Below are 12,473 nucleotides of genomic sequence, written 5' to 3' on the forward strand. Positions count from 1 at the left end.
GTACATTTGTTTTTGCCATGGATTGTTTGAACTGAGCAGAATCAAAGGACATTCAATAATGTTGATAAACCTGTGACCTGGTTGAAAACTAGATTTTTAAATATATTGTATAGCTGGATCTTGAGGGTGGTAAATCCAAAGCTCACTTAGATTTTTCCTTTGGTACATTTGTGTTTGCCATGGATTGTTTGAACTGAGCAGAATCAAAGGACATTCAATAATGTTGATAAACTCCTGACCTGGTTGAAAACTAGATTTTTAAATATATTGTATGGCTGGATCTTGAGGGTGGTAAATCCAAAGCTCACTTATATTTGGATTTTGAGTTCTTAGAGTAACAAGGTGTATAGGTTGGTTGTTGAGTTTTTGTTTTGTTTCTAGATGTGTATGGGTGGCACCTGTGGTTGATGGCACACACAGATGATGACGTTGTTTATTTATTTATCGAAAGGATGTGTTGTCATATTGATTGATATTTGCTTGTTGCTTGTGTCCATCTTTGGTTCTTTCTAATTATTGATGAGTAAATTTATTTCACAAGTTCTCCCCATAGACATTGGGGAAAGGTAGATCTGACAATTGGCTGCCTCCCCAACAACAAATGTTTTTCAATCTTTTGGAGGTCATGTTAAATGCATTAATTTTTTGGAGGTCGTGCTAGGCAAGGCTATGATTTTGTGTTTTTTTTTTTTGTTTTGTTTTGGTTGGTCCCTCACCAACTTTGGTGTAGTGCTAGCAAATGATTGGGTTTGCATCTCGGTACCAACCTGGTTGGGATCTATGAAGCATGGGTGTGGGTATGGATACTAGTATGGGTATGTTACGGGTACGTTGATGTGGCAAAACTTAAAAAAAATAGGATACGAGTATGGTTGGGATACGTCAATAAATTTTTTATTTTTTTTTAATTTATAGTTTTAGATTCAATCTAAAAATCAAAGTTCAATACCAAAACTAAAAGAAAAAAAATTATAAAACCAAAAGAGAAGTCATAGTTCAACAATACCATTACCAAAGCAAAGTCCATAAGATATTTTAATGGCATTAAATAGGAGAAATTACAAAACAAAGCTTAATTTTAAAAGCGAGCTAAGCAAAATTTGAAAACTTAAAACTTCAATTTTCAATTCCATCAATTTCATCATTGAATAATACATGTTTTATTTATGGCACATCAAGTAAAGGATTTGCAATTTCAAGTAAATTAGAACTCTCTAATAAATTAAACGTATCTCATAGTACCCATCCCATACCCATGAAGTACCCACGGTGCCAAAGAATGTATAAGAAGTACCTGATACACATGTAGCCCTATCGGTATGAGTGCTAGTACCTGGTAAGTACCCAGTACGAGTACGGTAACATTTTTGAAGTACCCGTGCTTCATAGGCTGGGATGTAGTGGCTTTGCTTTGATGCTCTACACTCGCTTTCCTTTATTGATGTTTGCCTCTGTATCGTGTACTTGAGTTTTCATCAATAAAGTTTCTTTCTTTTTTGCTGATTAAAAAAAAAAAAAAAGCGTTAAATTTTTCATATTCATTTCTTTTATTTTATGTAAAGCACTTTAATTTTATAGACAACAGTAATGATGTATGGTTAGTCTAACAGTATCTGTACCATTCTTTTCCTAGTTTCTCCATTGGCTCATAAGAATGGAGCCACCCTTTATGTTTATTTTTGTTTCTGAAATATAAATCTAGGGTCATTGTTTCTTCACTGACATAATTTCTAGTGGAGATTATTTCTGATTGATCTTGTTATGCTTATAATATAGGTTGTTGCTAAAGCATCTAGTGTCTATCCAAAAGATGTTGAAGCTCCTGCATGCGGTGTGGATGATATGACAAAGCTGGCTTATCTGCATGAACCAGGGGTTCTCTATAATTTAAAATGTCGATATGACATGAATGAAATTTATGTGAGTATTTGTTGGATGATCTGTATACATCCCCCTGTCCGAACATTTCTTCCATTTTGAACAATTAGGTTAATGTTATTTGATTGATATTTTATGCTAGTATTTGGTTTTCGAGCTGCTTCTAAAAAAATGCTGAACAACCAGTTTATCATAAGCTGCAGAAGCAAAAGCTCGGAAGCGGCACCAATAGGCTACATCAAAATGTGCATTAGTGTGGCTGAGCCTGTTTAGGAATGTGGATGTGAAATTTATTTGCAATATATAGAACCCATAATTCTTAGCATTTCTATTCTGTGAAGCTAACTCATCTGATGTTGTTTCAGACCTATACTGGTAGTATATTAATAGCTGTGAACCCTTTTAAAAGGCTACCTCATTTATATGACCGTCATATGATGGAAGAGTATAAAGGGGCAGCCTTTGGCGAGCTGAGCCCACATCCTTTTGCCATTGCAGACGCTGCATACAGGTAATCTGTCGTACTCTGCTGTTTCAAAATTTGAGTTTTTATTTTTTTATAATAAATATTTCATCGTACCTGTCAAACAATGACATTTTTGAATGCAGACAGATGATTAATGAGGGAATAAGTCAGTCAATTTTGGTTAGTGGAGAAAGTGGAGCAGGTAAAACAGAAAGCACAAAAATGCTTATGCGTTATCTTGCCTATATGGGAGGGAGAGCTGCAGCTGAGGGACGGACTGTGGAGCAGCAAGTCCTAGAGGTAAATGTGTTATGAAATTTCGGTTTATTAACACGGTAACATTGAAGGTTATGATTCTAATTTTGAATTTCTGTAATGAAATGACTTCTGCTTAGAAATTTGGCTGTCACCATTACAGTGTTGTAAAAGGTGCTCCTAAGCGCAGCTCATGCGACTTGTATGTGGCAAGGCGAGGTGCATTCCATGAAGCGCAACAAGGCGCACGCGCTTAAGTCGCAATGTGCAAGGACACAAGTCTTGCGCTTCATTAAAGATTCTAGCTTTATTTTTCCTTTTAATATAAGCTGTTTATTTATTTATTTTTCTATGTTTATATGTGCTGGCGCAGGGGATTAAAACTCTTCTTCTTCTTCTCTTCTTTTTTTTTTTTTCCCCTTTCCCTTCTTCTCCGGCACCTTCTTGGTTCGAGCCTTATTTTTTTCTTAGCTAGGTTGCTTCTTTTTCACATTGTTGATTCTGTTTTTTTGTTTTCTGCTTTGCTCCAGGTGTTTTTTTTTTTTTTTTTTTTTTAAATCTTCTTCATCTTTCTAATTTGCTGCGCCTTCTGGTTTACTTCTCCTCTTCTGAATTTTTTTCTACCTTTGTAGTTATGTGACTGATCAATTTTCTGATTTTTTTTTTGGATATTTGTGTTATGTTGAATCTTTGATTATTTTGCATTTGAAATGATATGTTCTTTTATGGCTTTGGAAATTCTTCTACAATTTGCGTTATTTTTATTTTTTCATTTATTTTTAAAATTTTGTCTTATTGCTTATTAGTTGTGAATTCTTTCATTTTTCTTATGTTGAAGTTTGAATTATTAGCCTATGTTGATTTTCCTAATTTTTTAAACTAAAAAGGTGCACCTTGCTTTAGTGAAGCTTGCGTCTCGATTTGTGCCTAGGTCCCAAGAGACCTTTGGTGCCTTGGTGTGCCTTGAGCCTTTAAAAATACTGCACCAGTAATGTATTGTATTTATTTCTAATTTATCTTCACCTTTTTGTTTGTTTGGCAGTCCAATCCTGTTCTAGAAGCATTTGGAAATGCAAAGACTCTCAGAAACAATAATTCAAGGTGGAAATCCTTTTATTCAAAATTGTCTTTTTTTCCCAGATTACAGAATTTTCTGAAATGAATTGTCTTTTTTCCCCCTGAAATGAATGTTATATTTTCAGTCGTTTTGGTAAATTTGTGGAGCTCCAGTTTGATGAACGGGGGAAGATTTCAGGGGCTGCCATTAGAACTTATTTACTTGAACGATCTCGTGTTTGTCAAGTGTCTGATCCTGAGAGAAATTATCATTGCTTCTATATGCTTTGTGCTGCACCACCAGAGGTAATTGCTCTTTTGCATGCTTATGAATTTTCTTCATGGAGAAATTGGGTTGTCAGGGACGAGTCTATCAAAAAAATTGATGGATTCTAATTGTTTGCATGAAGATGCTTTATCTCTAGTACCCACTTTCTATTTTTCATAAATCTTGCCAAAAATATTTTCTATTGTATGTGATGTTCCAGAACCACAAGATATTTAACATAAAAAGGACTCAACTTTAATTCCAACGACACTACAAGACTTGTTTATTGTCATAAAAAAGAGGAAGAACATGTGATGACCATGGCATGCTGTATGGATGAACTTCGTGTTGCTATTTCCTTGAACTTAGGTAGTAATTAGCTAGTGGTGTAGCTGGTTATAATATCTTGTCTGGTGGGATGGTGTGATTATGTTTTTGCTGTAAACTTCAAGACAAGTGGTCTCATGGTTTGTCACAGGCCTATCGACTGGTTTCTGATGGACAATGGTGGCACTATGGTTGTTGTGGCCCCACGCTTTATTTATTTATGAGTTTGTTCTGTGTGTCCAACTGGCTTCTATTCATGTTATGATGGAAAAGCCATAGCAGTATATGATATTATGTGGAGACTGGAGAGACAGAATGCAAATTTAATGTTCTGACTAGTGTCGTGTGTTTTCTGTTTGCAGCTACTGAGATATTCTTTCTAATGACATTTATGGCGTTAAATGTTATGATCTGTTGGAATACAAGTCACAAAAGTAAAAGCTAGAAAGCTAAAGATTTTTGTTCCTACATTATGAAATTTTATAATGTTTTTATGACATTTCAATTTTTTTCTGCCATTTTTAAGTGATTTCTCATCTGGACACCACGTGGATACCCCCTTTTATCTAAGCTTTGGATGTTCAACTGTTGGTAATTTTTTGAAGCACATCTAGAAATACAAGGGCAGTTAAATAAAAGACAAAATTGCTTTTAATTGTGCAATACACTTGGATCTCAGTGAGGTTTGGTCTATTTGGAAAGTTTCATCTATATGCACTGGCAGTGGAGGGGCGGTCCAGATGGACAATTGCTCCCCCCTGAAATTTACTAATTTTTTCCGTGTGATTACTAGTTAGCAAGTTTGCATTAAAAGAATTATTTAAACTTCAGAAAAGATGTTTTTTTCTAGTCGATCAATGGGATTCAAGCTCAGGTTTGCCAGATTAGATGTAGCACCTTATTTAATGGAACTTCATCGTAACCCTATACTTATTCAAAATATTTAATAAAATATAAAGGACTAGTGTAATTTTTGTGCGAGCTTCTGTTCACATGTGGTGTATTTTTGTAGTTATATTTAGACTATTAATGGCTGAGGTTTGTCCTTGTCCAATTTTGACTTTGGAGAAAAAGGAAATCTTAATTTATGATATCCCTTTACCGTTGTTGATAATAAGCAAATCAATATTGTTAAGAGTTGATGCAAAGCATGAAGAGCAGCTAAAAATTTGTACTGAAAAATGCTAGGTTACATTTGAAGCAGTTAATCTTATTTATGTGAACTATTTGGGTTTTGGTTTTGTTTATGTGATTGTCTATGTTCTTCTTGTTTTTAATTCAGAGACTTTCAATTGGAATCTGTGGATATTGCGTTGTTTTGTCCAATTGTCTATTATAATTGGGTCCAACTGCTCAGTCGAGATCTGTATCAATATTTAGATGTGTTTTTATCGTCATTTTTTTTCCCTTCTTTATATTGCGTGCTTCCCTGCCTGTAACTTCCTTTAGCTGAAGGACCATCGATTCATCTTCAATTTGAATGTTTTCATTATCTCCTAAGTAATAAACTAGTATCTTATAAAGGGGAAAAAAGAATGCCCTTCTTTTCTGACTTGATGGACTCAGTAACGAAAGGTGCTGCCATCCTAACTATATCTCCATGCAGCGTTATAGTTTGATCAAACAGAAATTACTACAATTAACCTGCTGGAGGTGGGGAAATGACTTTGGTGGTGATATGTGTATTTTGTAGCAATTCCAATATAGACTGTTCTGAATTTGATCGGACCAGAGTTGACATTGACACAATGTGTATCTTAAGTTCATTGTGTTCCATGTGGAAAACATATCAAGAGATAATTATGCCATACGAATTAAGGGATAATTACTCTACCGTCATAGGTAACTTAATAATGTCGTGTCAGTAGTTATTATGAATTTGCTTTTCATGTCAACTTGGTCAATGGTTATCTTGACTTGGTTGTAATCAACTCTACTTTATATATTTTATTTTCCTTGAATATATTTTTAGATATGTTTCCTTATGCTGGCTATAGGATGTTGAGAGGTACAAGCTTGGAAATCCAAGGACGTTTCATTATCTAAATCAATCAAATTGTTATGAGCTGGATGGAGTGGATGATTCCAAGGAATACCTTGCAACAAGGAGGGCCATGGAAATTGTTGGGATCAGTTCTGATGAGCAGGTACTGATTTCTAGTCATGGCGTCTTTGTTTATTTAATTGTTAGAGGTATTTTATTACCTTATGACTCTTTTTGCAGGATGCAATTTTCCGAGTTGTCGCTGCAACTCTCCACTTAGGAAACATTGAGTTTTCCAAGGGCATAGAAGCAGATTCTTCTGAACCTAAGGATGATAAGTCTTGGTTCCATCTGAAAACTGCATCTGAGCTTCTAATGTAATTGACTTTTTCTTCTTATTATATTATTCCAAACTTCCACATTTTGTGTTTTGGTGTCCAGAAGGGTAAAAGGAAAATCCATAATGTGCAAGTCTCATTTAGGTGTGATGAGAAGTCTCTTGAAGATTCCTTATGTAAACGTGTGATTGTGACTCGTGATGAGACCATAACAAAATGTCTTGATCCAGAAGCCGCAACTCTTAGTAGAGATGCTCTGGCCAAAATTGTTTACTCAAGATTATTTGATTGGTAAGTTTAAGTTCAATGGATAGATTTTGTATCCATTCTTCGTTCTTGTAGCTGGTTTCTTCTGTTACTTGAAGTCTATGTTCTTTATTGATACAGGATTGTGAACAAGATAAACAATTCTATTGGTCAAGATCCTGATTCAAAATACTTGATTGGGGTTCTGGATATCTACGGATTTGAGAGTTTCAAGACAAACAGGTGCTTAAGCGGTACGCTTTTGTTTTCATCATTTACAGAGGTTAATTTCTTGCAGAGTACTGCATGAAAACCCTGTTTCTTATGCAATGGAAATATGCTATTAGCTGATTTGAAACTCTTGTGGCTATGGTTCCACTTTAAGTTAGTTTGATGACTTCTCATTTTTCCATAAGTTCTTTGGTAGTTAGAGCATGCAAACTCTCCTATCAGGGGAAGTGGAAACCTTTTTGATAGCTTTGCTCTAGGTAGGCCTGGTGCACAGAATTTATTGTTGAAAGATTTTTATGCCATATGTTATATGTCATTGTACAGTGTTTCTGATGGTGAATAAGTGTTTGTGAAATTCTCAAGTTTCATGCTGTCTGCCTATTTGGTGTCATAAATATTGATTGGTTCTATGCAGCTTTGAGCAGTTCTGCATCAATCTAACAAATGAGAAACTGCAGCAGCATTTCAATCAGGTTTGTGTGTGAAATATTTGCTTCATGTATTTAAGTATTCCTTGAAACTCCTTTGCAAATCAACTAAACATAATATGTCGTCAAATTCGGCAGCATGTTTTCAAGATGGAGCAAGAAGAATATACAAAAGAAGAAATTGACTGGAGCTACATAGAGTTCATTGACAATCAAGATATACTTGATCTCATTGAAAAGGTTTGCCTTTGTCTATGTGTTTAGATTACTACCATGAATTTTTTAGCTGTGATTTGTATGGCCATCTAGTATCAATTTGGTTCTAGGTAGTGTATGTTGGGATTTTTTTGTCATCCCCAAATGTGAACAACATTACAACCACACACATACCAAAGAGAAAAATAATCATACAGAGATTTATGTTGTTTGGCACAAACCTGCTTACATCCACGGGTGAGAGAAATGTCCACTATATAACCGTAGAGAGTACAATCACGAAATCAAAAATAACTAGAACCCGAGCCCTTAAACAATTGAGGTCCAAAGCCAATCCTGCTTCCTCGCTCACAACCAGTGGCCCTGGTATTTTTTTTTTGGTCTCCCCTACATCTCTACAAACCCTCTCCTTCTCACACCTCTAGAATGGCCATAAGATTCTTATTTATGGGCAAACCATAAAAATCATAGTCCCATACAATGAATAAAACCTTACACATGCACACACCTAACAATTTCCGTTTGACTTGAATTCTGCAAACCACCCTGAAGATAACTAGTGTTGATGCTGAATTTGCAAATCCTCCACATTCACCAACATGGCCCGCACCTCCACACTTAGATGTCTGCACCCCCTAGGTTGTCAACTGACGTGGCTTCACCTCTCCTTTGTGCACACAACCCGAGAGATCACTGCCAAGAACAAATCCGGAGTGAAAGAGAGTTGCTTCATCTGTAATGTGCATCATCTTGTTACATCAACTGTCTCAATCTCTTTGCCTGGAGCTTTTTTGTGAACATCTAGCAATTGTTGCCGTCGCATCTGGCCAGAATCTCACATCTCATTATCTTTCAAGTTTGTCTTGAAAACTTAATGAGCTTTGAAATATGTTGAAGCTTGGCTTGTTTACATAACGAGTTGATCTTGAACGAGCTTGTAACAAGGAGAACACGAGTCAAACTCTAGTAGCTTTGTTTGTTTTACACCTTTATTAATACAAGACCATGGGATTATCTTTCTTCCTCCATTCAACGGTTAAAAATAATCCTTCCCCAGTATCCCATCTTTTATCCCACCCTAATCAAACATAATACAACTAATCCTATGGTATATATATATAATCCCATCCATTATTTACACCCCAACTAATCCCAACCCCAATTCCTACTCCACCTTAATCAAATATAATAGAGCTAATCCTATGGTATATATAATCATCCATTGTTTACTTATCGTCTATGAAGCACGGACATGTGACATGGTGATTTCAAAAAAAAAAAAATGGTGACACGGACATGAACGCGGACGCGGTGGGGGACACAACAATTTTTTATTTTTATTTTATATATATATTTGCAATGTAGATTAATATTATATTACCAAACACTTAGAAAATATGAGGAAGAAGAACTCCGAAAAATATGAGGAAGAAGGAATATATTTCTGTTATATTCAAAACTTCTTATCTTACAAGACCAAATGACACTCCTTATATAGGAGATATTACAAACATCATTATAACCCATTATATGCCACTTACACATTATATATTACCACTATCTACCACTAACATATTCTATACATGCCACTATCTACCACCAACACCACTATCACATATTCTATACATGCCACTATCTACCACCAACACCACTATCATATTATATACATGCCACTATCTTATTATTAACACAAATTTCCAGCACTCCCCCTCAAGCTGGTTTGAAGATATCTTCCATAGCCAGCTTGCTAGTCAGCTTATCAAATTGCTTCTTGTGTAGTCCCTTCGTTAGCACATCAGCTAATTGTTCACCTGTTGGAAGGTAGGTCATACAGATTATGCCAGCATTGATTTTCTCCTTGATGAAATGTTTATCCACTTCTATATGTTTTGTGCGATCATGTAGAACTGGATTATGAGCTATAGATATAGCTGCTTTGTTGTCACAATAGACCTTCATAGGTGTCGGGTGAGAAAGCTTTTATTCTTCAAGAATTCTTTTAATCCACATTACTTCACAGATTCCATGGGCAACAGCTCTGAACTCTGCTTCTGCACTACTTCTAGCTACCACATTCTGTTTTTTACTCCGCCATGTAACTAGGTTCCCACCTACAAAGGAGCAGTATCCGGATGTTGATCTCCTGTCTGTAACACTTCCTGCCCAGTCTGCATCTGTGTATACTTCAACTTGAAGATGTCCATGTTTCTTGAACAGTAAGCCTCTCCCTGGAGTTCCTTTCAAATATCTTAAGATCTTATAAACGGCCTCAAAGTGCTCTGCCCCTGGTGAGTGCATGAACTGACTTACCATGCTGACTGCAAAGGCAATATCAGGCCGCGTATGAGACAAGTAAATCAATTTCCCTACAAGTCGTTGATATTGTTCCCTCTCTTTGACTTCTTCAGCCTTAGCAGCTTGTAACTTCAAGTTAGGCTCGATCGGAGTCTCCACCATCTTACAACCAAGCATACCTGTTTCTCCAAGGAGATCAAGAACATATTTTCTCTGATTAACGAATATACCTTCCTTGGATCTTGCAAATTCCATTCCGAGGAAATACTTGAGGGCTCCCAGATCCTTAATGTGAAATTCTTTTGCGAGTTTCTCTTTGAGGGCTGCTAACTCTACTTCATCATTACCAGTTAAAATGATGTCATCAACATAAACAATCAAAATTGCAATTTTACTGTCTTTTGAATGTTTATAAAATATTGTGTGATCTGCTTGACTCTGCGAGAAGCCACAACTGATAACTGCCTTCCCAAAGCGTTCAAACCACGCTCTTGGTGATTGTTTGAGTCCGTATAATGACTTGTTCAATCTGCATACTCTGTCGCTTCCAAGTCTCTGCTCAAATCCCGACGGTAGGCTCATGAACACCTCCTCTTCAAGATCACCATTGAGAAATGCATTTTTAATGTCAAGTTGATGAAGAGGCCAATCTGAATTTACTGCAAGAGATAACAGTACTCTGATGGAATTTATTTTAGCAACAGGAGCAAACGTCTCCTGATAGTCGATCCCATAAGTTTGAGTGAAGCCTTTAGCGACCAGTCTCGCCTTGTATCTCTCAACGCTTCCATCTGCGTTACATTTTATCGTAAACACCCATTTACACCCAACTGTTTTCTTGTCTTTGGGTAGATCAACTATATCCCAAGTACCACTTCTCCTTAAAGCATTCATCTCCTCCATGACTGCTAATTTCCAATTCGGATCATCCAATGCTTCCTGTATATTCCTTGGAACAAACAAGTGTGAAATCCTAGATGTGAAAGCTCTATGGTTTTTAGATAGTCTTTGATAGGAGAGGTAATTTGCAATAGGATGTTTAATGCAATTTCGGACACCTTTCCTAATTGCTATAGGAACATCAAGGTCGGAAATAGAAGGAATAGGATTACCTAAAATTTCGATGCCAGAACTCGGGTGGACATTCGGGTCATTAGGATGGACATTCGGGTCATTATTCCTCAGATGAAATCGCTTCCTAGTATAAACCTGAAGCTCAGGATTTAGATCATTTTGTAGTACTTCTCCCCCTAAACAAGAATCTTCTTGACTAGGCACCATAGAACTTGGTTCTCCTAAGTGATCATTATCAGAAAGATGTGGTTTTTGTGTAGGATAAATGACATTGGGGAGCGGGATAGAAATATCCCAAAAACGGTCTTCTACTCCACTTGTCTCCCCCTGAAGAGAAGTGTTGGGGAAATAGGATTTTGTTTCCACAAATGACACATCCATACTCACATGAAATTTCTTGGTTTGAGGATCGAAACACTTATACCCCTTTTTGTTTGAGGAATAACCCAAAAAAACACATTTTATAGCACGGGGGTTAAGTTTTGAACGAAATTGACTGGGAACATGAACATAGGCAGTACATCCAAAAACTTTGGCGGGTAAATCAGAAAACAACCTCGTGTCAGGAAAAAAAGTTTTGAGACAATCAAAAGGTGTTTTGTATGTTAACACCTTTGTAGGCATCCTGTTTATCAAATAAGAGGCTGTTAAAATTGCTTCACCCCATAAATATTTAGGAACATGCATGTAAAACATTATAGCACGTGCTACTTCAAGTAGATGTTTATTTTTTCGTTCTGCAATGCCATTTTGTTGAGGGGTATCCCGACATGTAGATTGATGAAAAATCCCCTTTTTTTCCAAAAAACTCACCCAACTGCTCATTGAAATATTCTGTTCCATTATCAGAATGTAAAATACCAATTTTGGTTTGAAATTGGTTTTCAATCATATTGTAAAAATTTGTGAATAAATTTTTTACGTCAGATTTTTTATTCATCAAATAAATCCAACATAAGCGGGTATGGTCATCAATAAATGTAACAAACCATCTTTTACCAGAAAGAGCAGTGATTTTAGAAGGGTCCCAAACATCACTATGAATCAAATAAAAAGGTTTGGAAGCCTGGTAAGGTTTTGGCAAATAAGTAGAGCGATGAAATTTTGCAAAAATGCAACTTTCACAATGAAAAGAAGAACAATCAATCCCTTTAAATAATTCTGGAAATAAATGTTTCAGATAAAGAAAACTAGGATGTCCTAGCCTATAGTGCCATAGCATTATTTTTTCTCGAACAGAGATTGAACTAGTACTATTAAAGCTCTGAGCTTTTTTATTACTAACAGGTACTTCATCAAAGTAGTAAAGACCTTCAAGCATCCTAGCACGCCCAATCATCATCCCCGAGTTCTGGTCCTGAAATTCACAATGGGATTCAAAAAATGTAACACGACAATTAGAATCCTTAGA

The 12,473-nt window shown here is 36.1% G+C and overlaps 1 protein-coding gene across 2 annotated transcripts in view; it reads left to right on the forward strand.

The window, feature by feature from the left end:
• LOC114258583 (myosin-6-like) overlaps positions 1-12,473 on the forward strand; it is a 70,920-nt gene that overhangs the window by 11,190 nt on the left and 47,257 nt on the right. For both annotated transcript variants that reach the window (XM_082877779.1, XM_082877778.1), the window contains 11 exons: positions 1,777-1,920; positions 2,244-2,389; positions 2,488-2,644; positions 3,642-3,700; positions 3,802-3,961; positions 6,248-6,397; positions 6,475-6,611; positions 6,717-6,863; positions 6,960-7,061; positions 7,465-7,522; positions 7,616-7,717. In XM_082877779.1, the coding sequence (XP_082733905.1) occupies positions 1,777-1,920; positions 2,244-2,389; positions 2,488-2,644; positions 3,642-3,700; positions 3,802-3,961; positions 6,248-6,397; positions 6,475-6,611; positions 6,717-6,863; positions 6,960-7,061; positions 7,465-7,522; positions 7,616-7,717 (1,362 nt within the window). The remainder of the gene's footprint in view (positions 1-1,776; positions 1,921-2,243; positions 2,390-2,487; positions 2,645-3,641; positions 3,701-3,801; positions 3,962-6,247; positions 6,398-6,474; positions 6,612-6,716; positions 6,864-6,959; positions 7,062-7,464; positions 7,523-7,615; positions 7,718-12,473) is intronic.

Source organism: Camellia sinensis, chromosome 7 (assembly GCF_055761805.1).
Source record: "Camellia sinensis isolate YWXY chromosome 7, ASM5576180v1, whole genome shotgun sequence".
In the NCBI taxonomy this organism is placed as follows: Eukaryota; Viridiplantae; Streptophyta; class Magnoliopsida; order Ericales; family Theaceae; genus Camellia; species Camellia sinensis.